Raw genomic sequence first — 18,123 nt, 5'->3', positions numbered from 1 at the left:
CTCTTGTAGTTAAATTATTTGAAGTGATTGAGACTGAGAAAACGCTCTACCTTGTCATGGAGTACGCTAGTGGCGGTAGGTGTGGAACTGCCTCTTCCTGTTGTGCCCCTGCTTCTTCTACCTCCAGCCAGCTGTGACTGAGACCCCTGACTGGTCTCTTACAGGAGAGGTATTTGATTACCTAGTGGCTCATGGCAGGATGAAAGAAAAAGAGGCTCGAGCCAAATTCCGCCAGGTAGGTGTGACTCCCCCCATAGGAGCTAGGCCTGACCTCTGCCTTTTGGGGTTTGACATGTAAGGGTAAGCTGCCTCTCTGTAAGTGGCCCTTGGAGGGTACTTTGGGCTCTGCTTATCTGTGTGGCAGGTTAGCACTAGGTCACAGGGTCACTGCTCTGTCAGCCCCCGTGGCCCACCCTCAGGCACCCCTGGGTTAACCCTTCTTCCTTCCTTTCAGATAGTGTCTGCTGTGCAGTACTGTCACCAGAAGTTTATTGTCCATAGAGACTTAAAGGTAAGGCATGCACTTCTCCTTGTGCCTTTGAGTGGGAGCCAGGTTGTTGCCTCTTGGTTCTCCATGATAAAACCATCAATAACCATCAGGCCCTGAGTGTTCCAGGAAACTCCAGCCTTTCTTTTTTTCTTTATTTCTTTTTTTTTTTTTTTTTTTTTTTTTGAGATGACCAGAAAGCCCCTAGGGCTGCCTGTGCTAGAGACCTTGTGGCTGGACCTCGGGTTCCATTCCAGCCGTTGAGCAGGGGGTCTCTGCCATTTCATCTCTTGGCACATCACCTTTCATTGCTGCCAAGCGAGGCAGGCACACTCCAGGCTTTCTCGGTCTTTCAGGCAACCTGGTAGCTGACCCAGGGAAGAGTGCTGAAAGTTCCACAGCTGTATCCCAGCTGCTTTGCAAGCAGGCACGCGCATACCATCTCCATTACCAAGATACTCAAGTTTGAGGACACCTGTGGGTCTCTTGGCTGCTGAGTCCTCACAGACATGATTTGATTAACCTGGGCCTGACGCTGAAGCTTTGCACAGCTTACAGGGTCTCTGGGCCTTCAGATCCCATCTCTCCCATGGCTGCCCATGTGAGGAGTGGCCTGCACTGCCTTCCTCCTGCCCAGCCTATTCACGCTGATTGAAGCCCTGCCCTGAGATTGGTGGAGAAAGTTCTGAGACTGAAGATGACTTTCCATTTGTTCTCCCATTCCCCTCAGCTCCTTCCTGCCCAGGGCCTTAGTCTGGTTCACTTGGTTCCCTGATGTTTTCCATCTTACCTCCCAGGCAGAAAACCTGCTCTTGGATGCTGATATGAACATCAAGATTGCAGACTTTGGCTTCAGCAATGAATTCACCTTTGGGAACAAGCTGGACACCTTCTGTGGCAGTCCCCCTTATGCTGCCCCAGAACTCTTCCAGGGCAAAAAATATGATGGACCCGAGGTGGATGTGTGGAGCCTAGGAGTTATCCTCTATACACTGGTCAGCGGATCCCTGCCTTTTGATGGACAGAACCTCAAGGTGGAGTGAAGTGCAAGCTTTTTATTGCTTCTCATTTCCTCTCGGCCTCTGGTCTTAGCCCTGACCTCCCGCCTTTGCCACCTGTCTACATTTGTCCCGAGCCAAAGCTTCAGAGAAGGGCTTGCTGAGGTAGCAGCAGTCAAAGGCCTTCTGCACCTGGGAATGAATAACCTCAGTTCCTTTCTCGAAAGATGGGATAAACTGTGTGTGTGTTCATCCCCCAAGGCACTCCGGATTGCAGGCCTCGGACTGGTCAAGTTAGAGGGTACGAGGGTATTTGACTTCACATGCCTCTCTGGTGAGGTGTCTTGTCCCCAGGCTGTCTGCCTTCTTCCATATTTCATTTATGTCTGCTTGGCCAGGCTTAAGCTCTCAGGATCTTGGATATTAGGTTTCTTCCTTTAGCCTTGGGGTGATTTCAGTTTTCTAACCCTGGATCCTCCTACAGGAGCTGCGGGAACGGGTACTGAGGGGAAAATACCGTATTCCGTTCTACATGTCCACGGACTGTGAAAACCTGCTTAAGAAATTTCTCATTCTTAATCCCAGCAAGAGAGGCACTTTAGAGGTGAGCAGTGGAGCCCAACTGGCGGAAGGGCCTGGGGTCTCCACAGAAACTTTCCAGCTGAGTTTCTTCCCCCTGCCCTTTTCCTTCTCTGTGCTCCCCAGCAAATCATGAAAGATCGATGGATGAATGTGGGTCACGAAGATGATGAACTAAAGCCTTACGTGGAGCCACTCCCTGACTACAAGGACCCCCGGCGGACAGGTGAGGCTGTGCCGGGCTGTGAGGTTAAGCTTGCCTAGGAGTTGAGGCCAGTCTTAACTGTATGTCCCCCTGTGCAGAGCTGATGGTGTCCATGGGGTATACACGGGAAGAGATCCAGGACTCGCTGGTGGGCCAGAGATACAACGAGGTGATGGCCACCTATCTGCTCCTGGGCTACAAGAGCTCCGAGGTGTGTGCTCCCTGCTCCATTCTCTGACCTGGCCAGCCTCACTGTCAGTAGCACCCATGCTTCTAACACCTGTTGAGGGCAGAAGCTCATCTCTGAGTAGGTGTGCTCTCTGCTCACCAATTTTAAGCCTCAGCTTTGGTGTCTAAGGTCCTCTGGCCCATTCACTGATCTCCATGAGTGAATTAATAGAAAGCTGGTAGGGTCAATGTGGGACTGGGTCAGAGTTTCAATACCGGTGAGTTGATCTAGGTTAGTCTGCATTGATTAGATGTGTCTAGGTCATCGGCTAGCACTTCTACGTTGATGTAGATATCTTTGAGTCTCTTTCTGTATCTGGAAGTGTACATTTCTGGGTGGGTGGGTGTGTGTGTGTGTGTGGGTCTCTGTGTGTGTCTGATCGGAAGCTTGAGTCTGTTGCTGCCTTTTTTTTTGAGATGGAGTTTCGCTCTTGTTGCCCAGGCTGGAGTGCAATGGCAGGATCTTGGCTCACTGCAACCTCCGCCTCCTGGGTTCAAGCGATTCTCCTGCCTCAGCCTCCCAAGTAGCTGGGATTACAGACATGCACCACCATACCCGGCTATTGAGTCTGTTGCTTCTGTCTAGTGCTTTACGTTTGTGTGTGTGTATCTGTGTGTGTGTGCATGTGTCCGTCTTCCCGTCTGTGGATCTGGAGACTTTGTGATTGTTCTTCTGCCCATTTGGGTTTTGTTCATCATCTGAGTGTCCCCATATGAACTCCCAGCCTCCCTGCCCTGCTCTCCCTCTGGTGGTGGGATCCTTAAGAGGCACCTGGTGACACTTGGTATAGGCCCATATTGCTCTGTGTTGAGGGGAGTGGACATGAGTCTGGACATGTGTTCTTGCGGATGTTTGTGTCTCTGGGTGTGTGGGCTTATGTATTCCTCTCTGAGACTGTGTTTGTCAGTGTCTGTGTCAGAGCATGTGTGTCTCCAGGGTCTCCTCCAGGGGGGATGTATTATTGGTCTTACAAGTGGATGTCTGGTATGATCCTGGGGTGTTTGAGTGTTGGGAGAGGGCGGTATGTGTAAATGTGTCCATCCGTAGGGATCTCCACGTGACTTCTGCCCTCCCTTGAAGCTGTTTTCTGTTTCTTTCAGCTGGAAGGCGACACCATCACCCTGAAACCCCGGCCTTCAGCTGATCTGACCAATAGCAGCGCCCCATCCCCATCCCACAAGGTACAGCGCAGCGTGTCGGCCAATCCCAAGCAGCGGCGCTTCAGCGACCAGGGTAAATGCTTTTGGGAGTTGTAGGTGGGGACTCACCCCTCTCCAGAGAGGTCACAGGTTCTGTGGGGACTTGGGTAACACAACTAAGTTTCAGTCCTGGTTCAGCCACTTATTAGTAGTGTGGCTATGGGCAAGCCACTTCCCTTCCCTCGCCTCTGTGGAATGGGGGCTTTGCTGGGTTGTTGGCCAGCCCTGTAGGAGATGAGCATGCATGGGGCTGGCGCTTAGTGGACCCCTTGGCCTTACCCATTCCCACCCTCCCTCTGGCCCAGCAGCTGGTCCTGCCATTCCCACCTCTAATTCTTACTCTAAGAAGACTCAGAGTAACAACGCAGAAAATAAGCGGCCTGAGGAGGACCGGGAGTCAGGGCGGAAAGCCAGCAGCACAGCCAAGGTGCCTGCCAGCCCCCTGCCCGGTCTGGAGAGGAAGAAGACCACCCCAACACCCTCCACGGTGAGCCGCACCTCCCGCCCTCTCCTTCCTTCCTGCAGTGGGGCCTGCCCTCTCCAGGCAGCTCTTCTCTTAATTCAGACTCTGTTCCCTTTGGCTGCTACTTCTGCTTATAGTAGGAAGCCTCGCTCCCAGGAGTAAATGCAGAATCCTTTCCTTAACCTACCACTGTCTGCTTCAGGTGGAAGGGACAGGAAGCCTGTTCCATGAATCTGGGGGGAGAACCTGGCTGTAGACCACTTTGGCTTTCTGATAGAATGCTTGCCCTTTATTCCCCACAGAACAGCGTCCTCTCCACCAGCACAAATCGAAGCAGGAATTCCCCACTTTTGGAGCGGGCCAGCCTCGGCCAGGCCTCCATCCAGAATGGCAAAGACAGGTGAGAGACCCGGGCCCTGCCTGCCTCGCTCCCTAGGAGCCATGTCTCACAGGGTGATGTCTGTCAGCAGCACCGTCTCCTGTCCCTGCCAGCACATTGCTCCCTGCTCCCTGGAGTTCCATCCTGGCTGTGTCCAGTCCAGCTTTCCCCTCCCCTATTCCACGCCATTGCCTCCTCCCCATCTTCCTCTGACTGCTTCTTGCAGTTTGCCAAGTGTGGGGCTGACCGTGGCCATCTCAGCTACATGCTCGCTTCTTGACCACGGCCAGGGTATGGCAACTGCCCTTCTCTAGACATGAGCAGCTAAGGCCTTGTGTTGGGGGTCCCAGCTCAGGGCAGAACCAAGAGATGCCCACCTTGAGGGGTGTACACATAGAGGGCAACTCCAGCCATCCGCATGAGACCAAAGCTCCCCAGCCCTCACCGGCCGCATTTCTTGGTGTTGCATTCCTGGCTCTATCTCTTCTGAGTTTATGAAAGTTTCCCCTCAGCAACACCCCACTCTTTCTGTAGAAGAAACTCTCCTGTTCTTAGAATTCTTAGGAGGCCATTGCAGCCTGGAGGCGGCGGCCCCTTGTCTGCTCTCCTTCATTTCTGGTTTCCTCTTCCCAGGCACTGACCCACCTCGCTGCTTCCCGACCTCACTCACCTCTACTTCCCAGCCCCGCATTCCTCAGTTCTGACTTGCATCCCGCTGCTGCCCAGGCCTGACCTCTACCCTGCCAGAGCTCCCCAGCTCTGGCCCTTCCCCTGCCCTTGCTTCCTAATCCAGGCCTCCCGCCCTCACTCACCCCTAACACGGGCCTCTCCGCTGCTTTTGTCTCCTAGCCTAACCATGCCAGGGTCCCGGGCCTCCACGGCTTCTGCTTCTGCCGCAGTCTCTGCGGCCCGGCCCCGCCAGCACCAGAAATCCATGTCGGCCTCCGTGCACCCCAACAAGGCCTCTGGGCTGCCCCCCACGGAGAGTAACTGTGAGGTGCCGCGGCCCAGGCAAGTGTGCTGGGGCAGCTGGTGCACCTGGCTGCCCTCAGCCCACCCTACCCCCTTGCCCCAGCAATTTCTTCTTCCCACTTGGGGGTCCTGCTCTGTTCTTGTCATCTTAGCCACAAGAAATGGGTCTGTCCCCTGCGGCCAGGAAGTGGAGGGAACAAAAAAGAGCATTAATGCCCCTCTTTTCCAATTCTCTCTCTCAGAACAGGTATGCAGGAAGCTGTCCTAAGGCTCCAAAGGGAAACCTTTTTGTTCTGAACCTTCCTGGGTTTCCTTAGGGACCCCGGGGATAGTCGGAATCACAGGGACTCAATCCTCAAGGGTTGGTCCCCATTGCCCCCTTGAGGGTCCAGTCTGCCCGGCTCCCAGGGAGCCCGCTCTCTCCAGCCTAAACCACACTCCACACACGGGTCCTTCCTTGCCTCCCTCCCTCCCTTCCCAAACCATCTCCTTCCACTTCCACGAGACTTCCTTCTCACCACTGTCCTCAGTAGTCACACCCTTCCTTCTGTGTCCTCGTGATGGCTGCCTCTGCCCTAGCATCCCCCTCCCTGTCCCCACCACAGGGTGTCCAGGTGCCCAGTGATGATGGCTGTCCTGTACCCTAATTCGTCCCCCTCGACCCCACTTCTCTTCCCACAGCACAGCCCCCCAGCGTGTCCCTGTTGCCTCCCCATCCGCCCACAACATCAGCAGCAGTGGTGGAGCCCCAGACCGAACTAATTTCCCCCGGGGTGTGTCCAGCCGAAGCACCTTCCATGCTGGGCAGCTCCGACAGGTGCGGGACCAGCAGAATTTGCCCTACGGTGTGACCCCAGCCTCTCCCTCTGGCCACAGCCAGGGCCGGCGGGGGGCCTCTGGGAGCATCTTCAGCAAGTTCACCTCCAAGTTTGTACGCAGGTAAGCAAGGAGCTTTGGGTGGCAGAGAGGCTCAGGCCAGGACTTCCTGCTTGACTCGGGGTGGGTTGGGGGTTGGGGGTTGGGGTTTGGGACACTCTGTACCGGTATTGGGTCCTGGGGTTAGAAGAGGCTTCAGGAAGCACAAGAAATTAGGTCTTTGTCAACACCTTATGTGCCCAGGCCCACCCCTCTTAGGCCTCTCCCCAACTCCTCACAGGCACCCCTCATTCTCTGGCCCCAAGCAGATGGCCGATGCCGCCTCCTCTCTAGGAGAGTGTGAACTCAGATGCTAAAATAAAAGCCCCCCCTTCTCTCCTGGGTTCCCATGGAAACTTATATTTGGTGACGCAGCTGCAAAGTCATGAGGCATGAGCCAGGCTGGGGCCAGCAAGGAAAATTTTGTCCTGGTCTCTTGCCCCTTTGACTGCCTCTTCCCCTAGTTGGTTCTGTTTCTGGCTGCAGCCGCAGCCATGCCCTTCCGCCTGGGGGTTCTTAGGGTGAAACCTATAAATGAAATCACTGGCGAGAGCCTACAGTGGCCTCCTCCCTAACCTAACTCCGATGTGCCAAAGCTTTCCTGTGTTGGACCCAGGGTGGGGATCTCTTCACGGGGTTTCTCACACCTGAGCCCCCAGCCACCACAGAGGGGCAGCTTGCAGTGCATCCAGCCAACTGGCTGGCCTGGGATGCTCCGTATCCCCATCCTGTCATTCCTCTCCCTGCCTTGGAGTAGCAGCTCAGGAAGCAGCAGGGGCTTTGAGAGAACAGGTTCGCCTGCCCTTCCTCTACGTTTCACTCCACTCTGCTGGAGGAGCCAAAGCCACTGCCCCATCCCAGCCCCAGAATGCAAGTGTGAGGCCTGCAGAGAGCGTGGGCAGGTCTGAAAGCCTGGGACTCTAGTCTCGCTGAGCGGCTCTTCCGAAAATGGGATGACCCTTGAACCTATAAAGCCACCCCCCCACCTGCTTATCCACATACCGTCTTGTTGGTTTTTTTTTTTATTTCTTTTTTTATTTTGTCTTTTTTTTTTGTTTGTTTTTTTAGAAATCTGTCTTTCAGGTTTGCCAGAAGGTAGGCGTTGAGCCCGCTGTGTGTGTGTGTGTGTGTGTGTGTCTGTGTCCTGTGTCCTGCCTCCATCACTAACTCCCCTTTTCTGGCTCTTACTCTCCTCCATCTGCTTAACCAAGTCTGTGTGGCCCTCCTCTCTCTGCCATCTTAAAGGGATGAAGACTGCCTCTGATTGGGCATCAGCACAAGGCCTGCCCTCCGTGCCCCCAGTACGAGCAGGCAGGGCTAAGAGGCCACATTGGCCCACTCAGGGCAAATGGCTTTAAAATGAGGGCCTTCCTTGGCCCACAGTTACGCCTGTCCTCAAGTAAGAGGAGACCGTCTCAGGGAAGCCTCCCTTTAAGATTGTCTCCTCTCACCCACCCCACCCCACCCCACCCCCACTCCCCCTCACCCCAGGTTTTGGTCACAAGTGTTGGGATCCTTTCCTGCCCTTTCCCTTGTCATGTGCATGCGCTATGAGGAAGCTGCAGGGTTACAAGTGCATCTGGGATGGTATCTTGTTTGCTGTCTCCTGGGCTTCCTGAACTTCAGAGCTGTGTGACCTCTTCCCCGTGGTCTATGGGATCGCAGGACTTTGGAGACACTACAGGGACCCTGGGGCCCCAAGGTTTCAGTCTGGCTCCCCCAGACCTTAGGAGCTTTTGTTTCACAAACGGAGCACAGCACCCCCTCCTGGCAGCTCCTGCAGAACTAGCCCCACCCACCCGCACCCCTGCCCCAGCACCCCTGCCACCAGCAGCATCTGGATAAATCAAGCCTCTTCTCTAGGCTGTTTTCTCCAGATATGGCCTGTCTCTTCCAAAGCGCGGGGAGCTGGGACATTCTAGGGCAAGGGCCATTCTACCCCAAGCCGTAGCAAAACAACAGGAGATCTCTGCACCCTTACTCAGGGGTCTCCCTTCACGGGCCCCTTCCTGGCTCTTTCACCCCTGGCCTTATGCTCATCCTCTCTGCAGGCCTCGGAGGCCAAATACCAAGCTGAAGACCAAGGGCCAGGTTAAGAGTGCTTGTTCCCCAAGGCTGTCTGCTCAGGCCCTGCATTGGGACTGGGATGCCTGGCAGGCACATCGGTGCCACAGCTGATGGAGGAACGTCCAGACAGGGTCTTCAGGCTTTCCCCATCCCCTCCTCCTCCCACCCAGCTCTTGACTGCATGGCTGGCTGCTGCCTCAAGGGGCCCCAGCAGGGGGCTGCCCCACAGGGGGTCTGGAGAGAGCAGGGAGGGTGCCTTCCTCGCACAGCCGGGCTCCCTGCTCGCAGTGTGCTTGTGTGCACCCCTGTGTTGGTTGTGTCTTCCTGTTTATTTCTATGTGCTGCTGCTCTTCCTCCTTCCTCTCACATCCTTCCTCCTCTGCAATCCCCAATTTCCGAGCTCCAGACACCCATCTTCCAGCCAGGAGCTGGAGAAGCCGCTCAGCGGGGCCAGACCTCTTCCCCACCCACCCACCCAAGGTGTCTGCCCTGCCCTGCCCCACCCCGCCCTCGTCCTCCCTGTGTATGAGCAGATGGCCTGGCAGGCCAGCAGGTAGGGAAGCTGGGAAAGGTCGGAGGAGGCCGCCTTTTCCACTCAGCAGCAGGCAGCCATCCCCAGGTGCCTACCATGCAGATGCAGGCCTTGCGTAGCCATGGCCCCTCCTCCTACAGAGATCCAAGGCATTGCAGCCCCTTTCCTCCAAAAGGACTGCAGTCCTGAAACCCTAGCGTGTGGCTCCAAAAACGCACTCGCACCCGCAACCCCCAGAACGGCGCGTGAGCCCTGGCTGTGGGGGAGCAGCCTCGTGCTGGGCCGTGTGCTCACTGAAGTGCGTGCACAGCCACTCCCCCTCCTCCCCCAGAGCAGAGGCTCCTTCTCCCCGGCACAGATCTAGGAGTGTGGGGAGGGACAGGCCCCATGTGCTGGGCTCCCTGCTGGAAAGGAATGGTTGAGCCGCCAGTGTGAGGTGCTGCAGAGCCCTGTTGGCTTGCTAGGTGATGGGCAGAGGGCCCTGGGCTTGGGTCCTGCCCACCCACTGGTGGCACCTCCCCAGACCCACTCTCATCTGGGTCTGTGGCGGCGGAAGGAGCGAGAGATCACAGCACTAAACTCTCCCTCGCTCTGTTTTTTGAGGAACCTGAATGAACCTGAAAGCAAAGACCGAGTGGAGACGCTCAGGTGAGAGGGCTGGAGCCAGCACTGGCCCTGCCCGGGCCACCGGGCTTGCCACAGCCTCCTGCTCCTCTCTTCCCTCTGCCACTTGGCTCTTCCTCCCGTCGTTCTGCCCTGTCCCTACCCTCTGGGGCCTCCCTTTCCTCAGAGAGTTTCCCCTTCCCAAACCCAATTGCAGGAGTTACGGGCCCTTCTCCTCAGGTCTGGTATATTCTGCAAGTCAGAGTTCTGGGTCGGGTGGTCGGGGCTACAGATTCCTACCCCTGGACTATCCCACTCCCTGTGCTCCGAGGCTTCTTTCTGGAGAGAGAGTCTGTGCTCGTGCTATTGAGGGCACTGGTGTCTTCCCTGACCCCACCCCGCCTAACCCCAAGGCTGGCTTCTCCTCCCCCTCGCTGTCCTGAGAGATGGGGGTTGGAGGACTGCCACCCTCCGCCCCCCGCAGGCCAGGGGCCGCGCCTGGCTGCTCCTGCTCCCTCCCGCTCTCCTCTCTGGGCTCAGGGGCTGTCTGCCAGGGTGGCTCTCCTGGGGTGGGGTGCCTCAGCCCCCCCGTGACGCCCGCCTCTGCCCTCTCCACAGACCTCACGTGGTGGGCAGTGGCGGCAACGACAAAGAAAAAGAAGAATTTCGGGAGGCCAAGCCCCGCTCCCTCCGCTTCACGTGGAGTATGAAGACCACGAGCTCCATGGAGCCCAACGAGATGATGCGGGAGATCCGCAAGGTGCTGGACGCGAACAGCTGCCAGAGCGAGCTGCATGAGAAGTACATGCTGCTGTGCATGCACGGCACGCCGGGCCACGAGGACTTCGTGCAGTGGGAGATGGAGGTGTGCAAACTGCCGCGGCTCTCTCTCAACGGGGTTCGATTTAAGCGGATATCGGGCACCTCCATGGCCTTCAAAAACATTGCCTCCAAAATAGCCAACGAGCTGAAGCTTTAACAGGCTGCCAGGAGCGGGGGCGGCGGGGGCGGGCCAGCTGGACGGGCTGCCGGCCGCCGCGCCGCCCCACCTGGGCGAGACTGCAGCGATGGATTGGTGTGTCTCCCCTGCTGGCACTTCCCCCCTCCCTGGCCCTTCTCAGTTTTCTCTTACATGTTTGTGGGGGTTGGGAGATTGTTCTCCAGCCCCCCACATTCACCCCTGCCCAGAGATTCCCCCTTCCCCTCTCCCCTACTGGAGGCAAAGGAAGGGGAGGGTGGATGGGGGGGCAGGGCTCCCCCTCGGTACTGCGGTTGCACAGAGTATTTCGCCTAAACCAAGAAATTTTTTATTACCAAAAAGAAAAAAGAAAAAAAAAAAAATCCCAGCGGCCACCTTTCCTCCCTGCCCCATTGGGACAGTCGAGACTGGATCTGTGGGGTTTCCCGGGAGGGTGGCTCAGGGCTGGAACACTCTCAGGCAAGAGTGGTGGAGCTCCCGTCAGGCCCTCCGCCAGGCCCACTGTGGGCTTCTCCCCTCTCCTCCCTCCTTCCCCTCCAAGCAAACCACCAGAGGTGGCCTTCCCCTGACCTCAGGCCCCTGGGCTGGAGGCCTGGGCGGTGGGGCAGGGGGCGGGGGTGCTGCGCAGCCCTGCAGTGGGTGGGGCTGGGGGCTGCTCCGGGGCTGCCTAGGCTGGAGGGCCGGCACAAGGCTCCGCCTCCCTCCACACTGTACCCTCTGCTCCTCCTTCCCAGAGCTGGGCATTTCCTTCCACAAGCTGCTGTGGGGACGTGTGTTCCCTCCTCAAAGTCTGTGCCATCTTCTCCCACCCCTCCCGGGTAGAAGGAGGGGCTGACCCCAGGGCTGGGAGAGGGGAGGGGACTGTAGGGCAGACTGGCTCCTCAGTCCCCAGGGGGCCGCTTGGGCTGTTGGTCTCCAGAGCAGGGCCACTGGGCACTCTGTGATGGGGGAGCCTTTGTCTGAAAGCACAGCCCCCTCGCCCTTCCTCTCCCCATGGCTTCCCCTTCATTGGCATTAATCTGGGCACCAGCTCTCTCCATAGCAGTGACTTCCCTCACCACTCTCATCTCTCAGCCTTGCCTTTTCTTCCTGACACTGTCGCCCCCTCCTCTCAGGAGACACTGCCCAGGGCCACCTGGCAGAAGGCTGGGTTAGGCAGCAGGGCCGGGAGCATCTGCCCTCCACAGGGTGGGGGACAGATAGGCGAAGCGACTCCCAGCTTGCTACCCTCAGTGGCCAGTGTGGGCGTGGGCGGTTTGGGGCGCTTGGCTGGTGGTGGCCACTGCATCCCTTAATTTATTTCTCTGCTGTTTCTGTTCTTGAGAAATTGGGGGAGGGAGTCCTACACAGAGGCTGCCCCTACCCTCACCTGAGTTGTACATTTTTTTGTGATGGGTTTTATTTTTTATTTTATTATTTTATTTTATTTTTTTTTTGATTTATGATGACTCCACCCCTCTTCATCACCCCCGCTCCCAGGCCAGGCTCAGCGATTAAGCCGAGCCCTTGCGTCCTAGGAAGGGGCCTCGCCAACCTCAGCCCTCCTGCTCCACACTCCTACTGCGGCTCAGACCAAGGGCTCCCCTCCCTCCCTTCCCCTCCTGCCCTATGGAACAGCCCGGGTGCTCTGAGGGGGCCGGGAGGGCATGGCTTGGCTCCCAAAGGGGGTAGGGGCCCGGGGCACCCAGGCAAGGTGGCCCCTCCCCATCTAGCCCCCTCCTCCCCAACCCTGCACTTAGTTTCTCCTCTGGATCAAACACGTAATAAAGAGAATGTTTGGAATCTGAGCTGCCTCCTCCTGTTTCTTCTCCCAGCCAGGCAGGGACCCAGTCCCCTGTGGGCAAGATGTGGCCCAGCCCGCCTGCCTTGCAGGAGAGACTTGATTCCTGTCTGGGGCCAGTGCTGGGTGGGCCCAGCTCCACACTTAGCCACAGGGCACAGACAGGAAGCAAAGCCCAGGGCCCTTGCACCAAAAGGGAAAGAAAACTCAGTAAGCTTAGACTTTATTTTTTTTTAATTTTTAAAAAATGTTGAAAAATAAATCCATGTCTGCATAAGTTCCCAACCCCCATTTCTCCCAAGTTTCTGGAAGGTGGGCTTGGTGGGCACCCTCAGCTCCTTAGCATTTCCCAGCTGGCCCCTGAAGGCAGAGCTTCTCTTCCAACCTCTGCTGCTGTAAGGCCCCTCTGCCCACCTCCCCCCCTGCAGCCTCCCTCCCCACCTCACCCCAGACTTATTGCTAAAAGAAGGGAAAGAGGAATGAGAACAGCCAGCACACCCAACTGCCCTCTCCCCACTCCACGCTAAGGTCACTACCCCGGACACACAAAGGGCAGGACCCAGAGGCCAAGCCCCAGCTGACTAGGAGGCAGCCATTCCAGTCCCGGCCAGGAAGCGAAAGTGCCCTCAGGCCAGCTCAAAGGCCCCTGAGCCCGGCCATGGCCCCAGGAGACAGGCCCAGCTGCCAGGAACACATGCAGAACCCAAAGGGCAGGGCTGGGCTGTCCGCCACTCTGGTCTTACAAAGACCCCGCCAGAGCCCTAGTCCCTTCTGTCCTCAGTGACACCAGAGATGCCTGGGGATGGCCTGGGTCACCACCAGAGATGCCTGGGTCCTGGAGCCTGTGGTTGGTGGAGGACATCAGGGCTCAGAGTGAGGGCGCTGGGGGCTCCAGAGGGGCTCCAATCAAGGTGGGTGGGGGCTGAGGGCCAGGGCGGGCACTGTGGCGGGAGGCAGCCAGAGCGGGGCGGATGAGAGGCGGTGGGGGCTGGTTGGGGGCCAGCCGGGGCTGGAGGAAGCGGCCCTGCTGCAGTGGGGGTGGCTGTCGGAGCAGAGTGGGAGCCGTGGGCAAAGGTGGCCTCAGCAGTGGGGGCGGCTGGGACAGCGAGGTGGGAGGTGGAAGGGGTGGCAGCGCAGGGGGCACTGATCGGGGCACAGACGTGGAGACCGATGTAATCTGGACCTGAGGGGAGAGGAAAGAGTGAGAAGCCAGGCTCTTCCCGCCCTCAGCCCAGTCTAAGGACCAAGGCGGCGCCTCACCTCGCCTCGCCTCGCCTCTCCTCTCTGAGGGGTTTCTCTCACCCCCTTCTCACCTCATCATCTTCCTCTAGGGCTGGGGCTGGCAATGGAGCCCCTCTCCTAGCCTCCTCCATGGGGACTGGGGCTCCAGGGGCCCCATCCTGCTCAGCCTCCCATTCCTGCAGCACCTCCTCCAGATTGAAGCGGCGCCGGTAGCTCACAAAGAAAGTCTTCACCTGGGTCAGAGTCTTGTTCCCAATCACCTCTGCAATAGCCCCAAAGTCTTTGCCATACCTACGGATGGCTGCAAGGGTCAAAAGGGCAGCAGCGTCAATACCCCTTAGAACTAGTTACTTCCCTGACCCTTCCCCTCTGCCCCCCCACTCCTTGGAGGGTGGGGAGATAGATTCCTGGGGTCCTCTCTTCTCACCACAGTTTAACCCACCTTGGACGGCCAAAAGCTGCTCATCTGTGGTCCAGCGGGAGTTGAACTTGGTGTTGGCCTGGAAAGCAAGGAACAACATATCCTTTAGACTCAAAACCATACAAATGGCAGCCCTGTTCCCCAAGCAGTACTTTCTGCTCTACCTCCGGAGAGAAACCCCCCTTTGCACCCTAACTTCAAGAGCAGCCATACCTCCGGGGGGCGGAGTGGATCAATACCGCCCTCCAGGGCTTGGCGCAGGCTGCTGTTGGTCTGCTTCATGCTCTGTACCTGGGAAGGCCAGGAAGTGGAGGAACATCAGACTCCCATCTCAGGCAGGCCACTATGCCCCTCACAGGACGCTACTTCTGCACAGACACCAGCACCACTGCCCCGGCAAAGCTTTCTGCCATCCACCATCTGGCTTGTTCCCCCTAAACAACTACTCAGTAGGGGAGCCGCTGGGGTTCTCCCCTTTCTGCAGACCAGTTTATATTTTTATTTTATATATATATATATATTTTTTTTTTTTTTTTTTTGAGAAGGAGTTTTACTCGTTACCCAGGTTGGAGTGCAATGGCGCAATCTCAGCTCACCAAAACCTCCGCCTCCCGAGTTCAAGCGATTCTCCTGCCTCAGCCTCCCGAGTAGCTGGGATTACAAGCGCCTGCTACCACGCCTGGCTAATTTTGTATTTTTTTTAGTAGAGACAGGGTTTCTCCATGTTGGTCAGGCTGGTCTCGAACTCCTGACCTCAGGTGATCCACCCACCTCGGCCTCCCAAAGTGCTGGGATTACAGGTATGAGCCACTGGGCTCGGCCTATTTTTTTTTTTTTTTTTTGAGACGGAATCTCTGTCGCCCAGGCTGGAGTGCAGTGGCGTAATCTCAGCTCACTGCAACCTCCGCCTCCCAGGTTCAAGCAATTCTCCTGCCTCAGCCTCCCGAGTAGCTGGGATTACAGGTGTGTGCCACCACGCCCAGCTAATTTTTGTATTTTTAGCACAGACAGGGTTTCACTATGTTGGCCAGGATGGTCTTGAACTGTGTACCTCAGGTGATCCGCCCGCCTCAGTCCCCCAGAGTGCCTGGATTACAGGCGTGAGCCAGCGCACCCAGTCTGCAGACCAGTTTTTAAAAGGCGGCCCAAAAAGAACACCACATTACTCAGAGTCCCAGAGGATGGGGCTCGGCCCCTGAACCATCTCGCTTATACCTCAGCTCCCCCCAGACTTCAGTTCCCAGGTGCCGAATGCCCCCTTTGCATAGCCCGTTCATTTCCCAGGGCCCCACCTGGCGCTTGAGGGAGATGAGCTGAGAGTCAAGACCTCGGAGTGTGAGGTTGGCAAGGTCCGGGCTTCCTGACACTGCCGTGAGGCCCTCAGGGCTCAGGTACATGCCCTTGGGTGGGCGACGCCGGGTTCGCAAGGGGTGGTGGCGGTACTGAGACACCTGGACCTCCTTTTTCCCAGGGCCTGGGCGTGCATTCAGGGGCCGAGAGGGTAGAGGCTGCCAGTGAAAGGAGAGGCAGGTAGGTGGTACAGGGCCAGAGAGAGGCAAGAGGACAGGCAGGCAGGGCCCAGAGGCTCTGGGAGCTCACCTCTCTCTTGGGATCTCCAGGATCGGGCTCTCCCTCACTCACGCCTCCTCGACCCTCTTCAAGCTCATCACTGCTGACACAGGGGCCAGGGAGGGAATGAGGTAGCTGCCAGGAGCTCTACCTACCCCATGCCCAGTGCTTGCTCCTGCCCCCACCTGTCTTCTTTGTCCTTGCGGCCCCCCAGCCGCCGGGCCTGTCTGTCCATCACACTAGTTCGGCTGCGGGTCTTCTTCCAAGAGTAGTAGTACTTCACCAGGCTGGGAATCAACTTGTCAGGCAGCTGGAGGAGGCAACGCCAGAAGCTGGGACCCACTCAAGACTCTGGGCCCCAGGTAAGCTCTTCAGAAAGGAGGCGCAGAGGAGCGCCGGGGAGTGGGGGTGGAAGGGCTTTACCATCTGCTGGATCCGCTGGAAGCATTTGCCGTGGAAGCCAAAGGCCTGTTCAAACAGCACCTTGTCCTCTACTGTCCACTCGTCAGGGAATGGGGTAAAGTTGGCCAGGTCGGCCAGCGACTTCTCCACATCGTGCTTATGCCACAGGAGCATGCCCAGCGCCTGGCCCGGGGCAAGGGGCAGCTCAGGCTCAGCTGCCCCCAACACCGTTCCACCCCATTCCCAAGTCCCTGGGAGCCAAGGCTCACCTGCTCAATGTTGTAGCCATGCTTCTCCTTGGCCATCGCAATGTACTTGTCAACTGCAAGGGCAGCAGGGGCAGGGTCTTGGTGAAGGGGGTTATAGCTCCTAACCCAGGCTTGTCCAGAAAGGGACCACCCAGCAACGGCCAGGTCCCTGAACACGAGCCCCAGGGCAAGGGTTGGACCCAGGCACACCTCAGCCTCCAGCCCCCTTCTGAGAAGAGCTAGCTTGGAGCTGGGATGAACCCAAGCCCCCACCTCCCAGGGCTGTGCCCCACTCACGCTTGGCATCTGACACACAGTGGTTAGGTGACCACACCAGCATCCCCTTCAGCTCCTTGTTGCTGTAGCGTGCGGGGCTCTCTGAAAGGCCGAGGAGCAGGAGGGAAGACACTCAGGTCAGCCTGGTGGCACAAGCCTCGACCCATGGCCAGAGGGCAGCAGAGGAGTGGAGCCAGGGAGGTTGAGGCCCAGAAGGGAAGGAGGGGCAGAGACCCAGACAGGAAGGCAGGGCAGGAAAGCAAACCATGCTGCAGGGCCACCCACCCCTGCCAGCCTGTCCTTCCAGGGGAGCCAGCCAAGGGCGCCCCAGGTGGGGCTGCAGGCCAAGCCCCGGGCCTCCACCCCCACCCCACTTCACAGCCTGTCCTGCTGCTCACCAGGCTTGCACTCCGGAATTACGGCCTGGTAATTGGTTCCAACGCGGATCATGCTGTCTGTGGAGCCAGGGGGAGGCAGTCAGGACTCCAGGGAGGGCGGGCAGGAGGGAGGATGTGGCGGGGGAGGTAGCTGGCCTGGAGTTCTCCTTCCTCACCACCCAGGGCCCCCACCTTCCAGGAGGCTCACTTTTCCCTCATTGTCCCCCAGTTACCTGCAGCCACAGAAGGGACTGGAAGAGGAAAAGACCCTGTCCAGCCATGGCCACTGGGGCTGGAGGGTGGACAAGGGCACAGTTTTAGAGCCCAGGCCAAGCAGGGTGCTTTGTTCCGGCTGGGGGGAAGGGAGCGGGGTTGGAGGGCAGCCCCTAGACCTGGACCACAGCCCTGCAAGGAACCCAAGGCTCCTTCCCACCACAGGAGCCTCACAGCTCTGTGTGGAGGTGTCTCTCCAGCCCCTGCTCCAGCCAGACCTCAGTCCCCTGCAAGGTGGCAAGGTATGAGGGACCCACTCTATGCAAGGGAGGGATGCCTCGGTCCCTGAGGGGCAGAGGGCAGGTCAGGGGCCCGCAGGACGCCTCCACAACAGCTAGGGGCCCAGGTTCCAGATTGGCTGTGCCGGCAGCCTGGGCTTGTGGGAGAAGCTACGCAGAGGCTCCAATCCAGGAGAGGCAGGAGCCATCAGTCTAACAGGCTCGTGGTCTGCAACTCTTCCCTCTCCCGCCCCACTCCGCTCCCCCCAGGCCGGCGCGCCTTTAACCCTAGGCCACCGGGCTCACCGTGCGAGTGCTCCTCCTCGCTGCTGTCATCCTCCGAGTGGGGCTGTCCGCCGTTGGGCACCGTCTTGGCCCGGCTGCGGGACAGGATCCCAGAGCCCGCGCTCGGCTTCTCCATCACCGCGGGCATTACCCCGCCCAGCTGCCCCGGGGGGCGCGGGAGCCTTCGGAGAGCGACAGTGGTTGCCGCACTCGCTCCGAGTGCCGAGCCCGGCCCGGCCTGGAGAGGTCGCCACTGAGGTGAGGAGAGGCAGGAGGTCAGCGTGGCTAGGGTCCGGCGGGGTGGGAGCCCACCTGGCAGCCCCAGCACTCTCCACGACCCCCACGAGCCAGGGCGTCAGAAAAGTTTGTGCAGAAGTGGGGGACGCAAGGGATGAGCGCAAGGTCCGGTGCGGCTGGGGCGCGAT

General features: G+C 58.2%; 2 protein-coding genes across 15 annotated transcripts in view; one reads left to right on the top strand and one right to left on the bottom strand.

Moving 5' to 3' along the window:
* Positions 1 to 12,394, top strand: part of MARK2 (microtubule affinity regulating kinase 2) — a 71,460-nt gene extending 59,066 nt beyond the window's left edge. Inside the window, exons 5-19 of one of the 14 annotated variants that reach the window (XM_054441249.2) lie at positions 10 to 75; positions 165 to 235; positions 455 to 511; positions 1,285 to 1,521; positions 1,970 to 2,089; positions 2,191 to 2,290; positions 2,368 to 2,480; positions 3,599 to 3,731; positions 4,003 to 4,184; positions 4,463 to 4,560; positions 5,389 to 5,550; positions 6,193 to 6,450; positions 7,495 to 7,521; positions 9,629 to 9,673; positions 10,247 to 12,394. In XM_054441249.2, coding sequence (XP_054297224.1) covers positions 10 to 75; positions 165 to 235; positions 455 to 511; positions 1,285 to 1,521; positions 1,970 to 2,089; positions 2,191 to 2,290; positions 2,368 to 2,480; positions 3,599 to 3,731; positions 4,003 to 4,184; positions 4,463 to 4,560; positions 5,389 to 5,550; positions 6,193 to 6,450; positions 7,495 to 7,521; positions 9,629 to 9,673; positions 10,247 to 10,607 — 2,030 coding nt within the window. In that variant the 3' untranslated portion in view covers positions 10,608 to 12,394. The remainder of the gene's footprint in view (positions 1 to 9; positions 76 to 164; positions 236 to 454; positions 512 to 1,284; positions 1,522 to 1,969; positions 2,090 to 2,190; positions 2,291 to 2,367; positions 2,481 to 3,598; positions 3,732 to 4,002; positions 4,185 to 4,462; positions 4,561 to 5,388; positions 5,551 to 6,192; positions 6,451 to 7,494; positions 7,522 to 9,628; positions 9,674 to 10,246) is intronic. The other 13 variants (XM_054441248.2, XM_063670851.1, XM_063670850.1 and 10 more) reach the window with 13 other exon arrangements.
* A 209-nt stretch (positions 12,395 to 12,603) lies between these two features.
* On the bottom strand, positions 12,604 to 17,848 carry RCOR2 (REST corepressor 2). The gene is made up of 12 exons (XM_054441244.2): positions 17,720 to 17,848; positions 16,944 to 17,000; positions 16,567 to 16,647; positions 16,291 to 16,343; positions 16,043 to 16,204; positions 15,805 to 15,929; positions 15,650 to 15,719; positions 15,343 to 15,558; positions 14,264 to 14,341; positions 14,072 to 14,129; positions 13,701 to 13,930; positions 12,604 to 13,570 (listed from the first exon to the last, which is right to left on the bottom strand). Exons 1-12 carry the CDS (start codon positions 17,844 to 17,846, stop codon positions 13,256 to 13,258), a joined length of 1,572 nt encoding a protein of 523 aa, XP_054297219.1. The 5' UTR covers positions 17,847 to 17,848; the 3' UTR covers positions 12,604 to 13,255.
* Positions 17,849 to 18,123: the final 275 nt, after the last annotated feature.

This window comes from Pongo pygmaeus, chromosome 9 (genome assembly GCF_028885625.2).
Source record: "Pongo pygmaeus isolate AG05252 chromosome 9, NHGRI_mPonPyg2-v2.0_pri, whole genome shotgun sequence".
Lineage (NCBI taxonomy): Eukaryota > Metazoa > Chordata > Mammalia > Primates > Hominidae > Pongo > Pongo pygmaeus.
Note: the sequence above shows the minus strand (reverse complement) of the source record. Positions and strands in the feature narration are given on the sequence as shown.